General features: G+C 38.9%; 1 protein-coding gene across 1 annotated transcript; it reads right to left on the reverse strand.

The window, feature by feature from the left end:
* Nucleotides 1-996: 996 nt before the first annotated feature.
* LOC135462467 (probable serine/threonine-protein kinase clkA) lies at nucleotides 997-24,203 on the reverse strand. The gene is made up of 17 exons (XM_064739692.1): nucleotides 24,172-24,203; nucleotides 23,495-23,596; nucleotides 21,995-22,096; nucleotides 20,494-20,595; nucleotides 18,994-19,095; nucleotides 17,494-17,595; nucleotides 15,993-16,094; nucleotides 14,492-14,593; nucleotides 12,872-13,093; nucleotides 11,374-11,595; nucleotides 9,996-10,097; nucleotides 8,501-8,602; nucleotides 7,000-7,101; nucleotides 5,500-5,601; nucleotides 4,000-4,101; nucleotides 2,498-2,599; nucleotides 997-1,099 (listed from the first exon to the last, which is right to left on the reverse strand). The coding sequence occupies exons 1-17, from the start codon at nucleotides 24,201-24,203 to the stop codon at nucleotides 997-999; spliced, it is 1,905 nt and encodes a 634-aa protein (XP_064595762.1).
* Nucleotides 24,204-27,041: the final 2,838 nt, after the last annotated feature.

The following is a 27,041-nucleotide window of genomic DNA, read 5'->3' on the forward strand; positions in this document are numbered from 1 at the left end:
TCCTGTGTCTTTTGAAATTCATTGCACAACCTTGCAAATAAAACAAATCAAAACCATTCATACCTAGAGTGTAAGTGCTGGATATGCACTCTGCTTCAGGGTTGTTAAAGGCCCGAATTTCCTCCGTAGTCATACGTCTTAAGTTCGGCATACACGTGCAAACTCCGCTCACACATTCTTGCTCTCTTTCAAATACACAACCATCTCCGCATGGCTCTCCTAATAGACCTCTTCCCGGTAAAATGCAGTTTTGGTTGTCCGCAGCTGATACATAACCCGGCAAACAAGCGCACCGGCCAGAGACAGAGTTGCACACCATGAACAAACCAGCACACTCCGTTATACACGTGTCGGAAAGATAGGCGGCTGTAATGGAGAATAGTCATCCTAGGTGAGTCATACTTTATGTAAAGTAAAAAAGACAGAAAGAGATAGTACAAATGCCTACACAAAATTCCATCCATACCTTTTTATATTTTGCTGAGTTTTGTTTTAACTTGGTGATCTTTTACGCCGTACTGAAGAATATGTTACATTCATCAAGGTTGCCAGGGACCCACTGACTGAAATCGGGCATATCCAGATGGAAACACCCGACCATTTGTAGCTTTCTCGCAGACACCCCACCTATGTTTGAAGAGGAAACCAGCAAAAAGGCTGAACTTATATTGACTCCAATGGTGACACCCTTCTAAGTCACTGTTCTCCACTTCAACCCTAACAATTGGGATACGGAGAACACCATATACACAGTAAACACAGAAGTAAATTTCTAACAATCTAAAGAAAACAATTAATATTTTAACAAAATCAGTTTATACAATACAAAAAAATTAGCAATGACCTCTTTCACATCCGGCCAAATTGGTAGACGCTACAAATCCTTCGTTACAGATACACAATAGTCCGTCAGGATAACGAACACGGCAGGAGGCCTGAGCAGGACATTGGCTATTTGAACTGCAAGTTGATAAAATTCCAAGGAATGCAGCTTTACTAGTTGTAGTAGGTGGTGGTCTTGGAGATGACACAGTAGGTGCTGGTGTTGTTGTTGTTCGTGGTGCCATTGTTGTAGTAGTGGTTGCTGGAACTGATCCATCTGAAAAAGCATATACATCTTCTGTACTTAACTTGTCTTGCCGTAAAGACCAAAACAACCAACTGTGCCATGATTCATCATATATATTCTATGCATATATAATTTCTATTTCGATTAATAATAAAATAGTGTTACAATATTTTATGGGCTTTTCTTTCCTTATGTTAATGTTGTATAAATACAATGGTGTCATTTCTTACAAGTACCCTGCAATGTTCAGCTTTTTCCCCCACTAATTTCTAGTTTTTATTACCAACCCAACAGATAAGGTGTAAGAATGTACGGTGGAAGACCACATTGTGACAACAAATTTAACACAGTTTTCCACAGTTTTTAGCACAATAAAAACAATCGTTTTCAACTAAATCGATAAATTATTGTTATTACAGAAAGAAATTTTCAAGTTTTTTTCCGTGTCTTTTAAACATCTCTGCATAAGCTTCCTAATTTAAAAAAAAAACATACCTAATGCGTAAGTGCTGGATATGCACTGTGCTTCAGGGTTGTTAAAGGCCCGAATTTCCTCCGTAGTCATACGTCTTAAGTTCGGTATACACGTGCAAACTCCGCTCACACATTCTTGCTCTCTTTCAAATACACAACCATCTCCGCATGGCTCTCCTAACAGACCTCTTCCAGGTAAAATGCAGTTTTGGTTGTCCGCAGCTGATACATAACCCGGCAAACAAGCGCACCGGCCAGAGACAGAGTTGCACACCATGAACAAACCAGCACACTCCGTTATACACGTGTCGGAAAGATAGGCGGCTGTAATGGAGAATAGTCGTCCTAGGTGAGTCATACTTTATGTAAAGTAAAAAAGACAGGAAGAGATAGTACAAATGCCTACACAAAAATCCATCCATATCTATTTATATTTTGCTGAGTCTTGTTAAATTTGGTGATCTTTTACGTCGTACTGAACAATATGTTACATTCATCAAGGTTGCCAGGGACCCACTGACTGAAATCGAGGGTATCCAGATGGAAACACACGACCATTTGTACGCTTATTGCAGACACCCCACCTATGTTTGGAGAGGAAACCAGCAAAAGGCTGAACTTATATTGACTCCATTGGTGACACACTTCTAAGTCACTGTTCTCCACTTCAATCCTAACAACTGGGATACGGAGAACACCATATACACAGTAAACACAAAAGTAAATTTCTAACAATCTAAAGAAAACAATTAATATTTTAACAAAATCAGTTTATACAATACAAAAAAAATTAGCAGTGACCTCTTTCACATCCGGCCAAATCGGTAGACGCTACAAATCCTTCGTTACAGATACACAATAGTCCGTCAGGATAACGAACACGGCAGGAGGCCTGAGCAGGGCATTGGCTATTTGAACTGCAAGTTGATAAAATTCCAAGGAATGCAGCTGTACTGGTTGTAGTAGGTGGTGGTCTTGAAGATGACACAGTAGGCGCTGGTGTTGTTGTTGTTCGTGGTGCCATTGTTGTAGTAGTGGTTAATGGAACTGATCCATCTGAAATAGCATATACATCTTTTGTACTTAACTTGTTTTGCCGTAAAGACCAAAACAACCAACTGTGCCATGATTCATCATATATATTCTATGCATATATAATTTCTATTTCGGTTAATAATAAAATAGTGTTACAATATTTCATGGGCTTTTCTTTCCTTATGTTAATGTTGTATAAATACAATGGGGTCATTTCTTACAAGTAACCTGCAGTGTTCAACATTTTCCCCCACTAATCCATAGTTTATATTACCAACCCAACAGAAAAAGTGTAAGAATCGACGGGAAAAGACCACATTGTGACCACAAATTTAATACAGTTTTCCACAGTTTTTAGCACGATAAAGACAATCGTTTACAACAAAATCGATAAATTATTGTTATTACAGAAAGAAATTTTCAAGTTTTTTTCCGTGTCTTTCAAACATCTCTGCATAGGTTTGCTAATTTTAAAAAAAAAACATACTTAGAGTGTAAGTGCTGGATATGCACTCTGCTTCAGGGTTGTTGAAGGCCCGAATTTCCTCCGTAGTCATACGTCTTAAGTTCGGCATACACGTGCAAACTCCGCTCACACATTCTTGCTCTCTTTCAAATACACAACCATCTCCGCATGGCTCTCCTAATAGACCTCTTCCCGGTAAAATGCAGTTTTGGTTGTCCGCAGCTGATACATAACCCGGCAAACAAGCGCACCGGCCAGAGACAGCGTTGCACACCATGAACAAACCAGCACACTCCGTTATACACGTGTCGGAAAGATAGGCGGCTGTAATGGAGAATAGTCATCCTAGGTGAGTCATACTTATGTAAAGTAAAAAAGACAGGAAGAGATAGTACAAATGCCTACACAAAATTCCATCCATACCTTTTTATATTTTGCTGAGTTTTGTTTTAATTTGGTGATCTTTTACGCCGTACTGAACAATATGTTACATTCATCAAGGTTTGCCAGGGACCCACTGACTGAAATCGGGCGTATCCAGATGGAAACACACGACCATTTGTACGCTTATTGCAGACACCCCACCTATGTTTGGAGAGGAAACCAGCAAAAGGCTGAACTTATATTGACTCCATTGGTGACACACTTCTAAGTCACTGTTCTCCACTTCAATCCTAACAACTGGGATACGGAGAACACCATATACACAGTAAACACAGAAGTAAATTTCTAACAATCTAAAGAAAACAATTAATATTTTAACAAAATCAGTTTATACAATACAAGAAAAATTAGCAATGACCTCTTTCACATCCGGCCAAATCGGTAGACGCTACAAATCCTTCGTTACAGATACACAATAGTCCGTCAGGATAACGAACACGGCAGGAGGCCTGAGCAGGGCATTGGCTATTTGAACTGCAAGTTGATAAAATTCCAAGGAATGCAGCTGTACTGGTTGTAGTAGGTGGTGGTCTTGAAGATGACACAGTAGGCGCTGGTGTTGTTGTTGTTCGTGGTGCCATTGTTGTAGTAGTGGTTAATGGAACTGATCCATCTGAAATAGCATATACATCTTTTGTACTTAACTTGTTTTGCCGTAAAGACCAAAACAACCAACTGTGCCATGATTCATCATATATATTCTATGCATATATAATTTCTATTTCGGTTAATAATAAAATAGTGTTACAATATTTCATGGGCTTTTCTTTCCTTATGTTAATGTTGTATAAATACAATGGGGTCATTTCTTACAAGTAACCTGCAGTGTTCAACATTTTCCCCCACTAATCCATAGTTTATATTACCAACCCAACAGAAAAAGTGTAAGAATCGACGGGAAAAGACCACATTGTGACCACAAATTTAATACAGTTTTCCACAGTTTTTAGCACGATAAAGACAATCGTTTACAACAAAATCGATAAATTATTGTTATTACAGAAAGAAATTTTCAAGTTTTTTTCCGTGTCTTTCAAACATCTCTGCATAGGTTTGCTAATTTAAAAAAAAAACATACTTAGAGTGTAAGTGCTGGATATGCACTCTGCTTCAGGGTTGTTGAAGGCCCGAATTTCCTCCGTAGTCATACGTCTTAAGTTCGGCATACACGTGCAAACTCCGCTCACACATTCTTGCTCTCTTTCAAATACACAACCATCTCCGCATGGCTCTCCTAATAGACCTCTTCCCGGTAAAATGCAGTTTTGGTTGTCCGCAGCTGATACATAACCCGGCAAACAAGCGCACCGGCCAGAGACAGCGTTGCACACCATGAACAAACCAGCACACTCCGTTATACACGTGTCGGAAAGATAGGCGGCTGTAATGGAGAATAGTCATCCTAGGTGAGTCATACTTATGTAAAGTAAAAAAGACAGGAAGAGATAGTACAAATGCCTACACAAAATTCCATCCATACCTTTTTATATTTTGCTGAGTTTTGTTTTAATTTGGTGATCTTTTACGCCGTACTGAACAATATGTTACATTCATCAAGGTTGCCAGGGACCCACTGACTGAAATCGGGCGTATCCAGATGGAAACACACGACCATTTGTACGCTTATTGCAGACACCCCACCTATGTTTGGAGAGGAAACCAGCAAAAGGCTGAACTTATATTGACTCCATTGGTGACACACTTCTAAGTCACTGTTCTCCACTTCTATCCTAACAACTGGGATACGCAGAACACCATATACACAGTAAACACAGAAGAAAATTCCTAACAATCTAAAGAAAACAATTAATATTTTAACAAAATCAGTTTATACAATACAAAAAAAATTAGCAATGACCTCTTTCACATCCGGCCAAATCGGTAGACGCTACAAATCCTTCGTCACAGATACACAATAGTCCGTCAGGATAACGAACACGGCAGGAGGCCTGAGCAGGGCATTGGCTATTTGAACTGCAAGTTGATAAAATTCCAAGGAATGCAGCTGTACTGGTTGTAGTAGGTGGTGGTCTTGAAGATGACACAGTAGGCGCTGGTGTTGTTGTTGTTCGTGGTGCCATTGTTGTAGTAGTGGTTAATGGAACTGATCCATCTGAAATAGCATATACATCTTTTGTACTTAACTTGTTTTGCCGTAAAGACCAAAACAACCAACTGTGCCATGATTCATCATATATATTCTATGCATATATAATTTCTATTTCGGTTAATAATAAAATAGTGTTACAATATTTCATGGGCTTTTCTTTCCTTATGTTAATGTTGTATAAATACAATGGGGTCATTTCTTACAAGTAACCTGCAGTGTTCAACATTTTCCCCCACTAATCCATAGTTTATATTACCAACCCAACAGAAAAAGTGTAAGAATCGACGGGAAAAGACCACATTGTGAGCACAAATTTAATACAGTTTTCCACAGTTTTTAGCACGATAAAGACAATCGTTTACAACAAAATCGATAAATTATTGTTATTACAGAAAGAAATTTTCAAGTTTTTTTCCGTGTCTTTCAAACATCTCTGCATAGGTTTGCTAATTTAAAAAAAAAACATACTTAGAGTGTAAGTGCTGGATATGCACTCTGCTTCAGGGTTGTTGAAGGCCCGAATTTCCTCCGTAGTCATACGTCTTAAGTTCGGCATACACGTGCAAACTCCGCTCACACATTCTTGCTCTCTTTCAAATACACAACCATCTCCGCATGGCTCTCCTAATAGACCTCTTCCCGGTAAAATGCAGTTTTGGTTGTCCGCAGCTGATACATAACCCGGCAAACAAGCGCACCGGCCAGAGACAGCGTTGCACACCATGAACAAACCAGCACACTCCGTTATACACGTGTCGGAAAGATAGGCGGCTGTAATGAAGAATAGTCATCCTAGGTGAGTCATACTTATGTAAAGTAAAAAAGACAGGAAGAGATAGTACAAATGCCTACACAAAATTCCATCCATACCTTTTTATATTTTGCTGAGTTTTGTTTTAATTTGGTGATCTTTTACGCCGTACTGAACAATATGTTACATTCATCAAGGTTGCCAGGGACCCACTGACTGAAATCGGGCGTATCCAGATGGAAACACACGACCATTTGTACGCTTATTGCAGACACCCCACCTATGTTTGGAGAGGAAACCAGCAAAAGGCTGAACTTATATTGACTCCATTGGTGACACACTTCTAAGTCACTGTTCTCCACTTCAATCCTAACAACTGGGATACGGAGAACACCATATACACAGTAAACACAGAAGTAAATTTCTAACAATCTAAAGAAAACAATTAATATTTTAACAAAATCAGTTTATACAATACAAAAAAAATTAGCAATGACCTCTTTCACATCCGGCCAAATCGGTAGACGCTACAAATCCTTCGTTACAGATACACAATAGTCCGTCAGGATAACGAACACGGCAGGAGGCCTGAGCAGGGCATTGGCTATTTGAACTGCAAGTTGATAAAATTCCAAGGAATGCAGCTGTACTGGTTGTAGTAGGTGGTGGTCTTGAAGATGACACAGTAGGCGCTGGTGTTGTTGTTGTTCGTGGTGCCATTGTTGTAGTAGTGGTTAATGGAACTGATCCATCTGAAATAGCATATACATCTTTTGTACTTAACTTGTTTTGCCGTAAAGACCAAAACAACCAACTGTGCCATGATTCATCATATATATTCTATGCATATATAATTTCTATTTCGGTTAATAATAAAATAGTGTTACAATATTTCATGGGCTTTTCTTTCCTTATGTTAATGTTGTATAAATACAATGGGGTCATTTCTTACAAGTAACCTGCAGTGTTCAACATTTTCCCCCACTAATCCATAGTTTATATTACCAACCCAACAGAAAAAGTGTAAGAATCGACGGGAAAAGACCACATTGTGAGCACAAATTTAATACAGCTTTCCACAGTTTTTAGCACGATAAAGACAATCGTTTACAACAAAATCGATAAATTATTGTTATTACAGAAAGAAATTTTCAAGTTTTTTTCCGTGTCCTTTCAAACATCTCTGCATAGGTTTGCTAATTTAAAAAAAAAACATACTTAGAGTGTAAGTGCTGGATATGCACTCTGCTTCAGGGTTGTTGAAGGCCCGAATTTCCTCCGTAGTCATACGTCTTAAGTTCGGCATACACGTGCAAACTCCGCTCACACATTCTTGCTCTCTTTCAAATACACAACCATCTCCGCATGGCTCTCCTAATAGACCTCTTCCCGGTAAAATGCAGTTTTGGTTGTCCGCAGCTGATACATAACCCGGCAAACAAGCGCACCGGCCAGAGACAGCGTTGCACACCATGAACAAACCAGCACACTCCGTTATACACGTGTCGGAAAGATAGGCGGCTGTAATGGAGAATAGTCATCCTAGGTGAGTCATACTTATGTAAAGTAAAAAAGACAGGAAGAGATAGTACAAATGCCTACACAAAATTCCATCCATACCTTTTTATATTTTGCTGAGTTTTGTTTTAATTTGGTGATCTTTTACGCCGTACTGAACAATATGTTACATTCATCAAGGTTGCCAGGGACCCACTGACTGAAATCGGGCGTATCCAGATGGAAACACACGACCATTTGTACGCTTATTGCAGACACCCCACCTATGTTTGGAGAGGAAATCAGCAAAAGGCTGAACTTATATTGACTCCATTGGTGACACACTTCTAAGTCACTGTTCTCCACTTCAATCCTAACAACTGGGATACGCAGAACACCATATACACAGTAAACACAGAAGTAAATTTCTAACAATCTAAAGAAAACAATTAATATTTTAACAAAATCAGTTTATACAATACAAAAAAAATTAGCAATGACCTCTTTCACATCCGGCCAAATCGGTAGACGCTACAAATCCTTCGTCACAGATACACAATAGTCCGTCAGGATAACGAACACGGCAGGAGGCCTGAGCAGGGCATTGGCTATTTGAACTGCAAGTTGATAAAATTCCAAGGAATGCAGCTGTACTGGTTGTAGTAGGTGGTGGTCTTGAAGATGACACAGTAGGCGCTGGTGTTGTTGTTGTTCGTGGTGCCATTGTTGTAGTAGTGGTTAATGGAACTGATCCATCTGAAATAGCATATACATCTTTTGTACTTAACTTGTTTGCCGTAAAGACCAAAACAACCAACTGTGCCATGATTCATCATATATATTCTATGCATATATAATTTCTATTTCGGTTAATAATAAAATAGTGTTACAATATTTCATGGGCTTTTCTTTCCTTATGTTAATGTTGTATAAATACAATGGGGTCATTTCTTACAAGTAACCTGCAGTGTTCAACATTTTCCCCACTAATCCATAGTTTATATTACCAACCCAACAGAAAAAGTGTAAGAATCGACGGGAAAAGACCACATTGTGACCACAAATTTAATACAGTTTTCCACAGTTTTTAGCACGATAAAGACAATCGTTTACAACAAAATCGATAAATTATTGTTATACAGAAAGAAATTTCAAGTTTTTTTCCGTGTCTTTCAAACATCTCTGCATAGGTTTGCTAATTTAAAAAAAAAACATACTTAGAGTGTAAGTGCTGATATGCACTCTGCTTCAGGGTTGTTGAAGGCCCGAATTCCTCCGTAGTCATACGTCTTAAGTTCGGCATACACGTGCAAACTCCGCTCACACATTCTTGCTCTCTTTCAAATACACAACCATCTCCGCATGGCTCTCCTAATAGACCTCTTCCCGGTAAAATGCAGTTTGGTGTCCGCAGCTGATACATAACCCGGCAAACAAGCGCACCGGCCAGAGACAGCGTTGCACACCATGAACAAACCAGCACACTCCGTTATACACGTGTCGGAAAGATAGGCGGCTGTAATGAAGAATAGTCATCCTAGGTGAGTCATACTTATGTAAAGTAAAAAAGACAGGAAGAGATAGTACAAATGCCTACACAAAATTCCATCCATACCTTTTTATATTTTGCTGAGTTTTGTTTTAATTTGGTGATCTTTTAACGCCGTACTGAACAATATGTTACATTCATCAAGGTTGCCAGGGACCCACTGACTGAAATCGGGCGTATCCAGATGGAAACACACGGACCATTTGTACGCTTATTGCAGACACCCCACCTATGTTTGGAGAGGAAACCAGCAAAAGGCTGAACTTATATTGACTCCATTGGTGACACACTTCTAAGTCACTGTTCTCCACTTCAGTCCTAACAACTGGGATACGGGAGAACACCATATACACAGTAAACACAGAAGTAAATTTCTAACAATCTAAAGAAAACAATTAATATTTTAACAAAATCAGTTTATACAATACAAAAAAAATTAGCAATGACCTCTTTCACATCCGGCCAAATCGGTAGACGCTACAAATCCTTCGTTACAGATACACAATAGTCCGTCAGGATAACGAACACGGCAGGAGGCCTGAGCAGGGCATTGGCTATTTGAACTGCAAGTTGATAAAATTCCAAGGAATGCAGCTGTACTGGTTGTAGTAGGTGGTGGTCTTGAAGATGACACAGTAGGCGCTGGTGTTGTTGTTGTTCGTGGTGCCATTGTTGTAGTAGTGGTTAATGGAACTGATCCATCTGAAATAGCATATACATCTTTTGTACTTAACTTGTTTTGCCGTAAAGACCAAAACAACCAACTGTGCCATGATTCATCATATATATTCTATGCATATATAATTTCTATTTCGGTTAATAATAAAATAGTGTTACAATATTTCATGGGCTTTTCTTCCTTATGTTAATGTTGTATAATACAATGGGGTCATTTCTTACAAGTAACCTGCAGTGTTCAACATTTTCCCCCACTAATCCATAGTTTATATTACCAACCCAACAGAAAAAGTGTAAGAATCGACGGGAAAAGACCACATTGTGACCACAAATTAATACAGTTTTCCACAGTTTTTAGCACGATAAAGACAATCGTTTACAACAAAATCGATAAATTATTGTTATTACAGAAAGAAATTTTCAAGTTTTTTTCCGTGTCTTTCAAACATCTCTGCATAGGTTTGCTAATTAAAAAAAAAAAACATACTTAGAGTGTAAGTGCTGGATATGCACTCTGCTTCAGGGTTGTTGAAGGCCCGAATTTCCTCCGTAGTCATACGTCTTAAGTTCGGCATACACGTGCAAACTCCGCTCACACATTCTTGCTCTCTTTCAAATACACAACCATCTCCGCATGGCTCTCCTAATAGACCTCTTCCCGGTAAAATGCAGTTTTGGTTGTCCGCAGCTGATACATAACCCGGCAAACAAGCGCAACCGGCCAGAGACAGCGTTGCACACCATGAACAACCAGCACACTCCGTTATACACGTGTCGGAAAGATAGGCGGCTGTAATGGAGAATAGTCATCCTAGGTGAGTCATACTTATGTAAAGTAAAAAAGACAGGAAGAGATAGTACAAATGCCTACACAAAATTCCATCCATACCTTTTATATTTTGCTGAGTTTTGTTTTAATTTGGTGATCTTTTACGCCGTACTGAACAATATGTTACATTCATCAAGGTTGCCAGGGACCCACTGACTGAAATCGGGCGTATCCAGATGGGAAACACACGACCATTTGTACGCTTATTGCAGACACCCACCTATGTTTGGAGAGGAAACCAGCAAAAGGCTGAACTTATATTGACTCCATTGGTGACACACTTCTAAGTCACTGTTCTCCACTTCAATCCTAACAACTGGGATACGGAGAACACCATATACACAGTAAACACAGAAGTAAATTTCTAACAATCTAAAGAAAACAATTAATATTTTAACAAAATCAGTTTATACAATACAAAAAAAATTAGCAATGACCTCTTTCACATCCGGCCAAATCGGTAGACGCTACAAATCCTTCGTTACAGATACACAATAGTCCGTCAGGATAACGAACACGGCAGGAGGCCTGAGCAGGGCATTGGCTATTTGAACTGCAAGTTGATAAAATTCCAAGGGAATGCAGCTGTACTGGTTGTAGTAGGTGGTGGTCTTGAAGATGACACAGTAGGCGCTGGTGTTGTTGTTGTTCGTGGTGCCATTGTTGTAGTAGTGGTTAATGGAACTGATCCATCTGAAATAGCATATACATCTTTTGTACTTAACTTGTTTTGCCGTAAAGACCAAAACAACCAACTGTGCCATGATTCATCATATATATTCTATGCATATATAATTTCTATTTCGGTTAATAATAAAATAGTGTTACAATATTTCATGGGCTTTTCTTTCCTTATGTTAATGTTGTAGAAATACAATGGGGTCATTTCTTACAAGTAACCTGCAGTGTCAACATTTTCCCCCACTAATCCATAGTTTATATTACCAACCCAACAGAAAAAGTGTAAGAATCGACGGGAAAAGACCACATTGTGACCACAAATTTAATACAGTTTTCCACAGTTTTTAGCACGATAAAGACAATCGTTTACAACAAAATCGATAAATTATTGTTATTACAGAAAGAAATTTTCAAGTTTTTTTCCGTGTCTTTCAAAACATCCTCTGCATAGGTTTGCTAATTTAAAAAAAAAACATACTTAGAGTGTAAGTGCTGGATATGCACTCTGCTTCAGGGTTGTTGAAGGCCCGAATTTCCTCCCGTAGTCATACGTCTTAAGTTCGGCATACACGTGCAAACTCCGCTCACACATTCTTGCTCTCTTCAAATACACACCATCTCCGCATGGCTCTCCTAATAGACCTCTTCCCGGTAAAATGCAGTTTTGGTTGTCCGCAGCTGATACATAACCCGGCAAACAAGCGCACCGGCCAGAGACAGCGTTGCACACCATGAACAAAACCAGCACACTCCGTTATACACGTGTCGGAAAGATAGGCGGCTGTAATGGAGAATAAGTCATCCTAGGTGAGTCATACTTTTGTAAAGTAAAAAAGACAGGAAGAGATAGTACAAATGCTACACAAAATTCCATCCATTACCTTTTTATATTTTGCTGAGTTTTGTTTTAATTTGGTGATCTTTTACGCCGTACTGAACAATATGTTACATTCATCAGGTTGCCAGGGACCCACTGGACTGAAATCGGGCGTATCCAGATGGTGACACACGACCATTTGTACGCTTATTGCAGCACCCCACCTATGTTTGGAGAGGAAACCAGCAAAAGCTGAACTTATATTGACTCATTGGTGACACACTCTAAGTCACTGTTCTCCACTTCAATCCTAACAACTGGGATACGGAGAACACCATATACACAGTAAACACAGAAGTAAATTTCTAACAATCTAAAGAAAAACAATTAATATTTTAACAAAATCAGTTTATACAATACAAAAAAATTAGCAATGACCTCTTTCACATCCGGCCAATCGGTAGACGCTACAAATCCTTCGTTACAGATACACAATAGTCCGTCAGGATAACGAACACGGCAGGAGGCCTGAGCAGGGCATTGGCTATTTGAACTGCAAGTTGATAAAATTCCAAGGAATGCAGCTGTACTGGTTGTAGAAGGTGGTGGTCTTGAAGATGGACACAGTAGGCGCTGGTGTTGTTGTTGTTCGTGGTGCCATTGTTGTAGTAGTGGTTAATGGAACTGATCCATCTGAAATAGCATATACATCTTTTGTACTTAACTTGTTTTGCCGTAAAGACCAAAACAACCAACTGTGCCATGATTCATCATATATATTCTATGCATATATAATTTCTATTTCGGTTAATAATAAAATAGTGTTACAATATTTCATGGGCTTTTCTTTCCTTATGTTAATGTTGTATAAATACAATGGGGTCATTTCTTACAAGTAACCTGCAGTGTTCAACATTTTCCCCCACTAATCCATAGTTTATATTACCAACCCAACAGAAAAAGTGTAAGAATCGACGGGAAAAGACCACATTGTGACCACAAATTTAATACAGTTTTCCACAGTTTTTAGCACGATAAAGACAATCGTTTACAACAAAATCGATGAATTATTGTTATTACAGAAAGAAATTTTCAAGTTTTTTTCCGTGTCTTTCAAACATCTCTGCATAGGTTTGCTAATTTAAAAAAAAAACATACTTAGAGTGTAAGTGCTGGATATGCACTCTGCTTCAGGGTTGTTGAAGGCCCGAATTTCCTCCGTAGTCATACGTCTTAAGTTCGGCATACACGTGCAAACTCCGCTCACACATTCTTGCTCTCTTTCAAATACACAACCATCTCCGCATGGCTCTCCTAATAGACCTCTTCCCGGTAAAATGCAGTTTTGGTTGTCCGCAGCTGATACATAACCCGGCAAACAAGCGCACCGGCCAGAGACAGCGTTGCACACCATGAACAAACCAGCACACTCCGTTATACACGTGTCGGAAAGATAGGCGGCTGTAATGGAGAATAGTCATCCTAGGTGAGTCATACTTATGTAAAGTAAAAAAGACAGGAAGAGATAGTACAAATGCCTACACAAAATTCCATCCATACCTTTTTATATTTTGCTGTGTTTTGTTTTAATTTGGTGATCTTTTACGCCGTACTGAACAATATGTTACATTCATCAAGGTTGCCAGGGACCCACTGACTGAAATCGGGCGTATCCAGATGGAAACACACGACCATTTGTACGCTTATTGCAGACACCCCACCTATGTTTGGAGAGGAAACCAGCAAAAGGCTGAACTTATATTGACTCCATTGGTGACACACTTCTAAGTCACTGTTCTCCACTTCAATCCTAACAACTGGGATACGGAGAACACCATATACACAGTAAACACAGAAGTAAATTTCTAACAATCTAAAGAAAACAATTAATATTTTAACAAAATCAGTTTATACAATACAAAAAAAATTAGCAATGACCTCTTTCACATCCGGCCAAATCGGTAGACGCTACAAATCCTTCGTTACAGATACACAATAGTCCGTCAGGATAACGAACACGGCAGGAGGCCTGAGCAGGGCATTGGCTATTTGAACTGCAAGTTGATAAAATTCCAAGGAATGCAGCTGTACTGGTTGTAGTAGGTGGTGGTCTTGAAGATGACACAGTAGGCGCTGGTGTTGTTGTTGTTCGTGGTGCCATTGTTGTAGTAGTGGTTAATGGAACTGATCCATCTGAAATAGCATATACATCTTTTGTACTTAACTTGTTTTGCCGTAAAGACCAAAACAACCAACTGTGCCATGATTCATCATATATATTCTATGCATATATAATTTCTATTTCGGTTAATAATAAAATAGTGTTACAATATTTCATGGGCTTTTCTTTCCTTATGTTAATGTTGTATAAATACAATGGGGTCATTTCTTACAAGTAACCTGCAGTGTTCAACATTTTCCCCCACTAATCCATAGTTTATATTACCAACCCAACAGAAAAAGTGTAAGAATCGACGGGAAAAGACCACATTGTGACCACAAATTTAATACAGTTTTCCACAGTTTTTAGCACGATAAAGACAATCGTTTACAACAAAATCGATAAATTATTGTTATTACAGAAAGAAATTTTCAAGTTTTTTTCCGTGTCTTTCAAACATCTCTGCATAGGTTTGCTAATTTAAAAAAAAAAACATACTTAGAGTGTAAGTGCTGGATATGCACTCTGCTTCAGGGTTGTTGAAGGCCCGAATTTCCTCCGTAGTCATACGTCTTAAGTTCGGCATACACGTGCAAACTCCGCTCACACATTCTTGCTCTCTTTCAAATACACAACCATCTCCGCATGGCTCTCCTAATAGACCTCTTCCCGGTAAAATGCAGTTTTGGTTGTCCGCAGCTGATACATAACCCGGCAAACAAGCGCACCGGCCAGAGACAGCGTTGCACACCATGAACAAACCAGCACACTCCGTTATACACGTGTCGGAAAGATAGGCGGCTGTAATGGAGAATAGTCATCCTAGGTGAGTCATACTTATGTAAAGTAAAAAAGACAGGAAGAGATAGTACAAATGCCTACACAAAATTCCATCCATACCTTTTTATATTTTGCTGTGTTTTGTTTTAATTTGGTGATCTTTTACGCCGTACTGAACAATATGTTACATTCATCAAGGTTGCCAGGGACCCACTGACTGAAATCGGGCGTATCCAGATGGAAACACACGACCATTTGTACGCTTATTGCAGACACCCCACCTATGTTTGGAGAGGAAACCAGCAAAAGGCTGAACTTATATTGACTCCATTGGTGACACACTTCTAAGTCACTGTTCTCCACTTCAATCCTAACAACTGGGATACGGAGAACACCATATACACAGTAAACACAGAAGTAAATTTTTAACAATCTAAAGAAAACAATTAATATTTTAACAAAATCAGTTTATACAATACAAAAAAAATTAGCAATGACCTCTTTCACATCCGGCCAAATCGGTAGACGCTACAAATCCTTCGTTACAGATACACAATAGTCCGTCAGGATAACGAACACGGCAGGAGGCCTGAGCAGGGCATTGGCTATTTGAACTGCAAGTTGATAAAATTCCAAGGAATGCAGCTGTACTGGTTGTAGTAGGTGGTGGTCTTGAAGATGACACAGTAGGCGCTGGTGTTGTTGTTGTTCGTGGTGCCATTGTTGTAGTAGTGGTTAATGGAACTGATCCATCTGAAATAGCATATACATCTTTTGTACTTAACTTGTTTTGCCGTAAAGACCAAAACAACCAACTGTGCCATGATTCATCATATATATTCTATGCATATATAATTTCTATTTCGGTTAATAATAAAATAGTGTTACAATATTTCATGGGCTTTTCTTTCCTTATGTTAATGTTGTATAAATACAATGGGGTCATTTCTTACAAGTAACCTGCAGTGTTCAACATTTTCCCCCACTAATCCATAGTTTATATTACCAACCCAACAGAAAAAGTGTAAGAATCGACGGGAAAAGACCACATTGTGACCACAAATTTAATACAGTTTTCCACAGTTTTTAGCACGATAAAGACAATCGTTTACAACAAAATCGATAAATTATTGTTATTACAGAAAGAAATTTTCAAGTTTTTTTCCGTGTCTTTCAAACATCTCTGCATAGGTTTGCTAATTTAAAAAAAAAAACATACTTAGAGTGTAAGTGCTGGATATGCACTCTGCTTCAGGGTTGTTGAAGGCCCGAATTTCCTCCGTAGTCATACGTCTTAAGTTCGGCATACACGTGCAAACTCCGCTCACACATTCTTGCTCTCTTTCAAATACACAACCATCTCCGCATGGCTCTCCTAATAGACCTCTTCCCGGTAAAATGCAGTTTTGGTTGTCCGCAGCTGATACATAACCCGGCAAACACGCGCACCGGCCAGAGACAGCGTTGCACACCATGAACAAACCAGCACACTCCGTTATACACGTGTCGGAAAGATAGGCGGCTGTAATGGAGAATAGTCATCCTAGGTGAGTCATACTTATGTAAAGTAAAAAAGACAGGAAGAGATAGTACAAATGCCTACACAAAATTCCATCCATACATTTTTATATTTTGCTGAGTTTTGTTTTTATTTGGTGATCTTTTACGCCGTACTGAACAATATGTTACATTCATCAAGGTTGCCAGGGACCCACTGACTGAAATCGGGCGTATCCAGATGGAAACACACGACCATTTGTACGCTTATTGCAGACACCCCACCTATGTTTGGAGAGGAAACCAGCAAAAGGCTGAACTTATATTGACTCCATTGGTGACACACTTCTAAGTCACTGTTCTCCACTTCAATCCTAACAACTGGGATACGGAGAACACCATATACACAGTAAACACAGAAGCAAATTTCTAACAATCTAAAGAAAACAATTAATATTTTAACAAAATCAGTTTATACAACACAAAAAAAATTAGCAATGACCTCTTTCACATCCGGCCAAATCGGTAGACGCTACAAATCCTTCGTTACAGATACACAATAGTCCGTCAGGATAACGAACACGGCAGGAGGCCTGAGCAGGGCATTGGCTATTTGAACTGCAAGTTGATAAAATTCCAAGGAATGCAGCTGTACTGGTTGTAGTAGGTGGTGGTCTTGAAGATGACACAGTAGGCGCTGGTGTTGTTGTTGTTCGTGGTGCCATTGTTGTAGTAGTGGTTAATGGAACTGATCCATCTGAAATAGCATATACATCTTTTGTACTTAACTTGTTTTGCCGTAAAGACCAAAACAACCAACTGTGCCATGATTCATCATATATATTCTATGCATATATAATTTCTATTTCGGTTAATAATAAAATAGTGTTACAATATTTCATGGGCTTTTCTTTCCTTATGTTAATGTTGTATAAATACAATGGGGTCATTTCTTACAAGTAACCTGCAGTGTTCAACATTTTCCCCCACTAATCCATAGTTTATATTACCAACCCAACAGAAAAAGTGTAAGAATCGACGGGAAAAGACCACATTGTGAGCACAAATTTAATACAGTTTTCCACAGTTTTTAGCACGATAAAGACAATCGTTTACAACAAAATCGATAAATTATTGTTATTACAGAAAGAAATTTTCAAGTTTTTTTCCGTGTCTTTCAAACATCTCTGCATAGGTTTGCTAATTTAAAAAAAAAACATACTTAGAGTGTAAGTGCTGGATATGCACTCTGCTTCAGGGTTGTTGAAGGCCCGAATTTCCTCCGTAGTCATACGTCTTAAGTTCGGCATACACGTGCAAACTCCGCTCACACATTCTTGCTCTCTTTCAAATACACAACCATCTCCGCATGGCTCTCCTAATAGACCTCTTCCCGGTAAAATGCAGTTTTGGTTGTCCGCAGCTGATACATAACCCGGCAAACACGCGCACCGGCCAGAGACAGCGTTGCACACCATGAACAAACCAGCACACTCCGTTATACACGTGTCGGAAAGATAGGCGGCTGTAATGGAGAATAGTCATCCTAGGTGAGTCATACTTATGTAAAGTAAAAAAGACAGGAAGAGATAGTACAAATGCCTACACAAAATTCCATCCATACCTTTTTATATTTTGCTGAGTTTTGTTTTAATTTGGTGATCTTTTACGCCGTACTGAACAATATGTTACATTCATCAAGGTTGCCAGGGACCCACTGACTGAAATCGGGCGTATCCAGATGGTGACACACGACCATTTGTACGCTTATTGCAGACACCCCACCTATGTTTGGAGAGGAAACCAGCAAAAGGCTGAACTTATATTGACTCCATTGGTGACACACTTCTAAGTCACTGTTCTCCACTTCAATCCTAACAACTGGGATACGGAGAACACCATATACACAGTAAACACAGAAGTAAATTTCTAACAATCTAAAGAAAACAATTAATATTTTAACAAAATCAGTTTATACAATACAAAAAAAATTAGCAATGACCTCTTTCACATCCGGCCAAATCGGTAGACGCTACAAATCCTTCGTTACAGATACACAATAGTCCGTCAGGATAACGAACACGGCAGGAGGCCTGAGCAGGGCATTGGCTATTTGAACTGCAAGTTGATAAAATTCCAAGGAATGCAGCTGTACTGGTTGTAGTAGGTGGTGGTCTTGAAGATGACACAGTAGGCGCTGGTGTTGTTGTTGTTCGTGGTGCCATTGTTGTAGTAGTGGTTAATGGAACTGATCCATCTGAAATAGCATATACATCTTTTGTACTTAACTTGTTTTGCCGTAAAGACCAAAACAACCAACTGTGCCATGATTCATCATATATATTCTATGCATATATAATTTCTATTTCGGTTAATAATAAAATAGTGTTACAATATTTCATGGGCTTTTCTTTCCTTATGTTAATGTTGTATAAATACAATGGGGTCATTTCTTACAAGTAACCTGCAGTGTTCAACATTTTCCCCCACTAATCCATAGTTTATATTACCAACCCAACAGAAAAAGTGTAAGAATCGACGGGAAAAGACCACATTGTGAGCACAAATTTAATACAGTTTTCCACAGTTTTTAGCACGATAAAGACAATCGTTTACAACAAAATCGATAAATTATTGTTATTACAGAAAGAAATTTTCAAGTTTTTTTCCGTGTCTTTCAAACATCTCTGCATAGGTTTGCTAATTTAAAAAAAAAACATACTTAGAGTGTAAGTGCTGGATATGCACTCTGCTTCAGGGTTGTTGAAGGCCCGAATTTCCTCCGTAGTCATACGTCTTAAGTTCGGCATACACGTGCAAACTCCGCTCACACATTCTTGCTCTCTTTCAAATACACAACCATCTCCGCATGGCTCTCCTAATAGACCTCTTCCCGGTAAAATGCAGTTTTGGTTGTCCGCAGCTGATACATAACCCGGCAAACAAGCGCACCGGCCAGAGACAGCGTTGCACACCATGAACAAACCAGCACACTCCGTTATACACGTGTCGGAAAGATAGGCGGCTGTAATGGAGAATAGTCATCCTAGGTGAGTCATACTTATGTAAAGTAAAAAAGACAGGAAGAGATAGTACAAATGCCTACACAAAATTCCATCCATACCTTTTTATATTTTGCTGAGTTTTGTTTTAATTTGGTGATCTTTTACGCCGTACTGAACAATATGTTACATTCATCAAGGTTGCCAGGGACCCACTGACTGAAATCGGGCGTATCCAGATGGAAACACACGACCATTTGTACGCTTATTGCAGACACCCCACCTATGTTTGGAGAGGAAACCAGCAAAAGGCTGAACTTATATTGACTCCATTGGTGACACACTTCTAAGTCACTGTTCTCCACTTCAATCCTAACAACTGGGATACGGAGAACACCATATACACAGTAAACACAGAAGTAAATTTCTAACAATCTAAAGAAAACAATTAATATTTTAACAAAATCAGTTTATACAATACAAAAAAAATTAGCAATGACCTCTTTCACATCCGGCCAAATCGGTAGACGCTACAAATCCTTCGTTACAGATACACAATAGTCCGTCAGGATAACGAACACGGCAGGAGGCCTGAGCAGGGCATTGGCTATTTGAACTGCAAGTTGATAAAATTCCAAGGAATGCAGCTGTACTGGTTGTAGTAGGTGGTGGTCTTGAAGATGACACAGTAGGCGCTGGTGTTGTTGTTGTTCGTGGTGCCATTGTTGTAGTAGTGGTTAATGGAACTGATCCATCTGAAATAGCATATACATCTTTTGTACTTAACTTGTTTTGCCGTAAAGACCAAAACAACCAACTGTGCCATGATTCATCATATATATTCTATGCATATATAATTTCTATTTCGGTTAATAATAAAATAGTGTTACAATATTTCATGGGCTTTTCTTTCCTTATGTTAATGTTGTATAAATACAATGGGGTCATTTCTTACAAGTAACCTGCAGTGTTCAACATTTTCCCCCACTAATCCATAGTTTATATTACCAACCCAACAGAAAAAGTGTAAGAATCGACGGGAAAAGACCACATTGTGACCACAAATTTAATACAGTTTTCCACAGTTTTTAGCACGATAAAGACAATCGTTTACAACAAAATCGATAAATTATTGTTATTACAGAAAGAAATTTTCAAGTTTTTTTCCGTGTCTTTCAAACATCTCTGCATAGGTTTGCTAATTTAAAAAAAAAACATACTTAGAGTGTAAGTGCTGGATATGCACTCTGCTTCAGGGTTGTTGAAGGCCCGAATTTCCTCCGTAGTCATACGTCTTAAGTTCGGCATACACGTGCAAACTCCGCTCACACATTCTTGCTCTCTTTCAAATACACAACCATCTCCGCATGGCTCTCCTAATAGACCTCTTCCCGGTAAAATGCAGTTTTGGTTGTCCGCAGCTGATACATAACCCGGCAAACAAGCGCACCGGCCAGAGACAGCGTTGCACACCATGAACAAACCAGCACACTCCGTTATACACGTGTCGGAAAGATAGGCGGCTGTAATGGAGAATAGTCATCCTAGGTGAGTCATACTTATGTAAAGTAAAAAAGACAGGAAGAGATAGTACAAATGCCTACACAAAATTCCATCCATACCTTTTTATATTTTGCTGAGTTTTGTTTTAATTTGGTGATCTTTTACGCCGTACTGAACAATATGTTACATTCATCAAGGTTGGCCAGGGACCCACTGACTGAAATCGGGCGTATCCAGATGGAAACACACGACCATTTGTACGCTTATTGCAGACACCCCACCTATGTTTGGAGAGGAAATCAGCAAAAGGCTGAACTTATATTGACTCCATTGGTGACACACTTCTAAGTCACTGTTCTCCACTTCAATCCTAACAACTGGGATACGCAGAACACCATATACACAGTAAACACAGAAGTAAATTTCTAACAATCTAAAGAAAACAATTAATATTTTAACAAAATCAGTTTATACAATACAAAAAAAATTAGCAATGACCTCTTTCACATCCGGCCAAATCGGTAGACGCTACAAATCCTTCGTCACAGATACACAATAGTCCGTCAGGATAACGAACACGGCAGGAGGCCTGAGCAGGGCATTGGCTATTTGAACTGCAAGTTGATAAAATTCCAAGGAATGCAGCTGTACTGGTTGTAGTAGGTGGTGGTCTTGAAGATGACACAGTAGGCGCTGGTGTTGTTGTTGTTCGTGGTGCCATTGTTGTAGTAGTGGTTAATGGAACTGATCCATCTGAAATAGCATATACATCTTTTGTACTTAACTTGTTTTGCCGTAAAGACCAAAACAACCAACTGTGCCATGATTCATCATATATATTCTATGCATATATAATTTCTATTTCGGTTAATAATAAAATAGTGTTACAATATTTCATGGGCTTTTCTTTCCTTATGTTAATGTTGTATAAATACAATGGGGTCATTTCTTACAAGTAACCTGCAGTGTTCAACATTTTCCCCCACTAATCCATAGTTTATATTACCAACCCAACAGAAAAAGTGTAAGAATCGACGGGAAAAGACCACATTGTGACCACAAATTTAATACAGTTTTCCACAGTTTTTAGCACGATAAAGACAATCGTTTACAACAAAATCGATAAATTATTGTTATTACAGAAAGAAATTTTCAAGTTTTTTTCCGTGTCTTTCAAACATCTCTGCATAGGTTTGCTAATTTAAAAAAAAAACATACTTAGAGTGTAAGTGCTGGATATGCACTCTGCTTCAGGGTTGTTGAAGGCCCGAATTTCCTCCGTAGTCATACGTCTTAAGTTCGGCATACACGTGCAAACTCCGCTCACACATTCTTGCTCTCTTTCAAATACACAACCATCTCCGCATGGCTCTCCTAATAGACCTCTTCCCGGTAAAATGCAGTTTTGGTTGTCCGCAGCTGATACATAACCCGGCAAACAAGCGCACCGGCCAGAGACAGCGTTGCACACCATGAACAAACCAGCACACTCCGTTATACACGTGTCGGAAAGATAGGCGGCTGTAATGAAGAATAGTCATCCTAGGTGAGTCATACTTATGTAAAGTAAAAAAGACAGGAAGAGATAGTACAAATGCCTACACAAAATTCCATCCATACCTTTTTATATTTTGCTGAGTTTTGTTTTAATTTGGTGATCTTTTACGCCGTACTGAACAATATGTTACATTCATCAAGGTTGCCAGGGACCCACTGACTGAAATCGGGCGTATCCAGATGGAAACACACGACCATTTGTACGCTTATTGCAGACACCCCACCTATGTTTGGAGAGGAAACCAGCAAAAGGCTGAACTTATATTGACTCCATTGGTGACACACTTCTAAGTCAGTGTTCTCCACTTCAGTCCTAACAACTGGGATACGGAGAACACCATATACACAGTAAACACAGAAGTAAATTTCTAACAATCTAAAGAAAACAATTAATATTTTAACAAAATCAGTTTATACAATACAAAAAAAATTAGCAATGACCTCTTTCACATCCGGCCAAATCGGTAGACGCTACAAATCCTTCGTTACAGATACACAATAGTCCGTCAGGATAACGAACACGGCAGGAGGCCTGAGCAGGGCATTGGCTATTTGAACTGCAAGTTGATAAAATTCCAAGGAATGCAGCTGTACTGGTTGTAGTAGGTGGTGGTCTTGAAGATGACACAGTAGGCGCTGGTGTTGTTGTTGTTCGTGGTGCCATTGTTGTAGTAGTGGTTAATGGAACTGATCCATCTGAAATAGCATATACATCTTTTGTACTTAACTTGTTTTGCCGTAAAGACCAAAACAACCAACTGTGCCATGATTCATCATATATATTCTATGCATATATAATTTCTATTTCGGTTAATAATAAAATAGTGTTACAATATTTCATGGGCTTTTCTTTCCTTATGTTAATGTTGTATAAATACAATGGGGTCATTTCTTACAAGTAACCTGCAGTGTTCAACATTTTCCCCCACTAATCCATAGTTTATATTACCAACCCAACAGAAAAAGTGTAAGAATCGACGGGAAAAGACCACATTGTGACCACAAATTTAATACAGTTTTCCACAGTTTTTAGCACGATAAAGACAATCGTTTACAACAAAATCGATAAATTATTGTTATTACAGAAAGAAATTTTCAAGTTTTTTTCCGTGTCTTTCAAACATCTCTGCATAGGTTTGCTAATTTAAAAAAAAAAACATACTTAGAGTGTAAGTGCTGGATATGCACTCTGCTTCAGGGTTGTTGAAGGCCCGAATTTCCTCCGTAGTCATACGTCTTAAGTTCGGCATACACGTGCAAACTCCGCTCACACATTCTTGCTCTCTTTCAAATACACAACCATCTCCGCATGGCTCTCCTAATAGACCTCTTCCCGGTAAAATGCAGTTTTGGTTGTCCGCAGCTGATACATAACCCGGCAAACAAGCGCACCGGCCAGAGACAGCGTTGCACACCATGAACAAACCAGCACACTCCGTTATACACGTGTCGGAAAGATAGGCGGCTGTAATGGAGAATAGTCATCCTAGGTGAGTCATACTTATGTAAAGTAAAAAAGACAGGAAGAGATAGTACAAATGCCTACACAAAATTCCATCCATACCTTTTTATATTTTGCTGAGTTTTGTTTTAATTTGGTGATCTTTTACGCCGTACTGAACAATATGTTACATTCATCAAGGTTGCCAGGGACCCACTGACTGAAATCGGGCGTATCCAGATGGAAACACACGACCATTTGTACGCTTATTGCAGACACCCCACCTATGTTTGGAGAGGAAACCAGCAAAAGGCTGAACTTATATTGACTCCATTGGTGACACACTTCTAAGTCACTGTTCTCCACTTCAATCCTAACAACTGGGATACGGAGAACACCATATACACAGTAAACACAGAAGTAAATTTCTAACAATCTAAAGAAAACAATTAATATTTTAACAAAATCAGTTTATACAATACAAAAAAAATTAGCAATGACCTCTTTCACATCCGGCCAAATCGGTAGACGCTACAAATCCTTCGTTACAGATACACAATAGTCCGTCAGGATAACGAACACGGCAGGAGGCCTGAGCAGGGCATTGGCTATTTGAACTGCAAGTTGATAAAATTCCAAGGAATGCAGCTGTACTGGTTGTAGTAGGTGGTGGTCTTGAAGATGACACAGTAGGCGCTGGTGTTGTTGTTGTTCGTGGTGCCATTGTTGTAGTAGTGGTTAATGGAACTGATCCATCTGAAATAGCATATACATCTTTTGTACTTAACTTGTTTTGCCGTAAAGACCAAAACAACCAACTGTGCCATGATTCATCATATATATTCTATGCATATATAATTTCTATTTCGGTTAATAATAAAATAGTGTTACAATATTTCATGGGCTTTTCTTTCCTTATGTTAATGTTGTATAAATACAATGGGGTCATTTCTTACAAGTAACCTGCAGTGTTCAACATTTTCCCCCACTAATCCATAGTTTATATTACCAACCCAACAGAAAAAGTGTAAGAATCGACGGGAAAAGACCACATTGTGAGCACAAATTTAATACAGTTTTCCACAGTTTTTAGCACGATAAAGACAATCGTTTACAACAAAATCGATAAATTATTGTTATTACAGAAAGAAATTTTCAAGTTTTTTTCCGTGTCTTTCAAACATCTCTGCATAGGTTTGCTAATTTAAAAAAAAAACATACTTAGAGTGTAAGTGCTGGATATGCACTCTGCTTCAGGGTTGTTGAAGGCCCGAATTTCCTCCGTAGTCATACGTCTTAAGTTCGGCATACACGTGCAAACTCCGCTCACACATTCTTGCTCTCTTTCAAATACACAACCATCTCCGCATGGCTCTCCTAATAGACCTCTTCCCGGTAAAATGCAGTTTTGGTTGTCCGCAGCTGATACATAACCCGGCAAACAAGCGCACCGGCCAGAGACAGCGTTGCACACCATGAACAAAACCAGCACACTCCGTTATACACGTGTCGGAAAGATAGGCGGCTGTAATGGAGAATAGTCATCCTAGGTGAGTCATACTTATGTAAAGTAAAAAAGACAGGAAGAGATAGTACAAATGCCTACACAAAATTCCATCCATACCTTTTTATATTTTGCTGAGTTTTGTTTTAATTTGGTGATCTTTTACGCCGTACTGAACAATATGTTACATTCATCCAAGGTTGCCAGGGACCCACTGACTGAAATCGGGCAAATCCAGATGGAAACACACGACCATTTGTAGGTTTCTCGCAGACACCCTACCTATGTTTGGAGAGGAAACCAGCAAAAGGCTGAACTTATATTGACTCCAATGGTGACACACTTCTAAGTAACTGTTCTGAACTTGAATCCTATCAACTGGGATACGGAGAACACCATATACACAGTAAACACAGAAGTAAATTTCTAACAATCTAAAGAAAACAATTAATATTTTAACAAAATCAGTTTATACATTAGGAAAAAATTAGCAATGACCTCTTTCACATCCGACCAAATTGGTAGACGCCACAAATCCTTCGTTACAGATACACATTAGTCCGTCAGGATAACGAAGACGGCAGGAGGCCTGAGCAGGACACTGGCTATTTGAACTGCAAGTTGAAAAAATTCCAAGGAATGCAGCTGTACTGGTTGTAGTAGGTTGTGGTCTTGGAGATGACACAGTAAGCACTGGTGTTGGTGTTGTTCGTGGTGCCATTGTTGTAGTAGTGGTTGCTGGAACTGATCCATCTGAAATAGCATATACATCTTTTGTACTTAACTTGTCTTGCCGTAAAGACCAAAACAACCAAATGTACCATGATTCATCATACATATTCTATGCATATATAATTTCTATTTCCGTTAATAATAAAATAGTGTTACAATATTTGCTGGGATTTTCTTTCCTTATGTTAATGTTGTATAAATACAATGGGGTCATTTCTTACAAGTAAACTGCGATGTTCAACATTTTCCCCCACTAATCCATAGTTTTTATTACCAACCCAACACATAAAGTGTAAGAATCGACGGGGGAAGATCAAATTGCAACTACAAATTCAACACAGTTTTCCACAGTTTTTAGCACGATAAAGACAATTGTTTACAACAAAATTGATAAATTATTGTTATTACAGACAGAAATTTTCAAGTTATTTTTCCGTGTCTTTCAAACATCTCTGCATAGGCTT

The sequence above is a fragment of the Liolophura sinensis genome, chromosome 2, assembly GCF_032854445.1.
Source record: "Liolophura sinensis isolate JHLJ2023 chromosome 2, CUHK_Ljap_v2, whole genome shotgun sequence".
Lineage (NCBI taxonomy): Eukaryota > Metazoa > Mollusca > Polyplacophora > Chitonida > Chitonidae > Liolophura > Liolophura sinensis.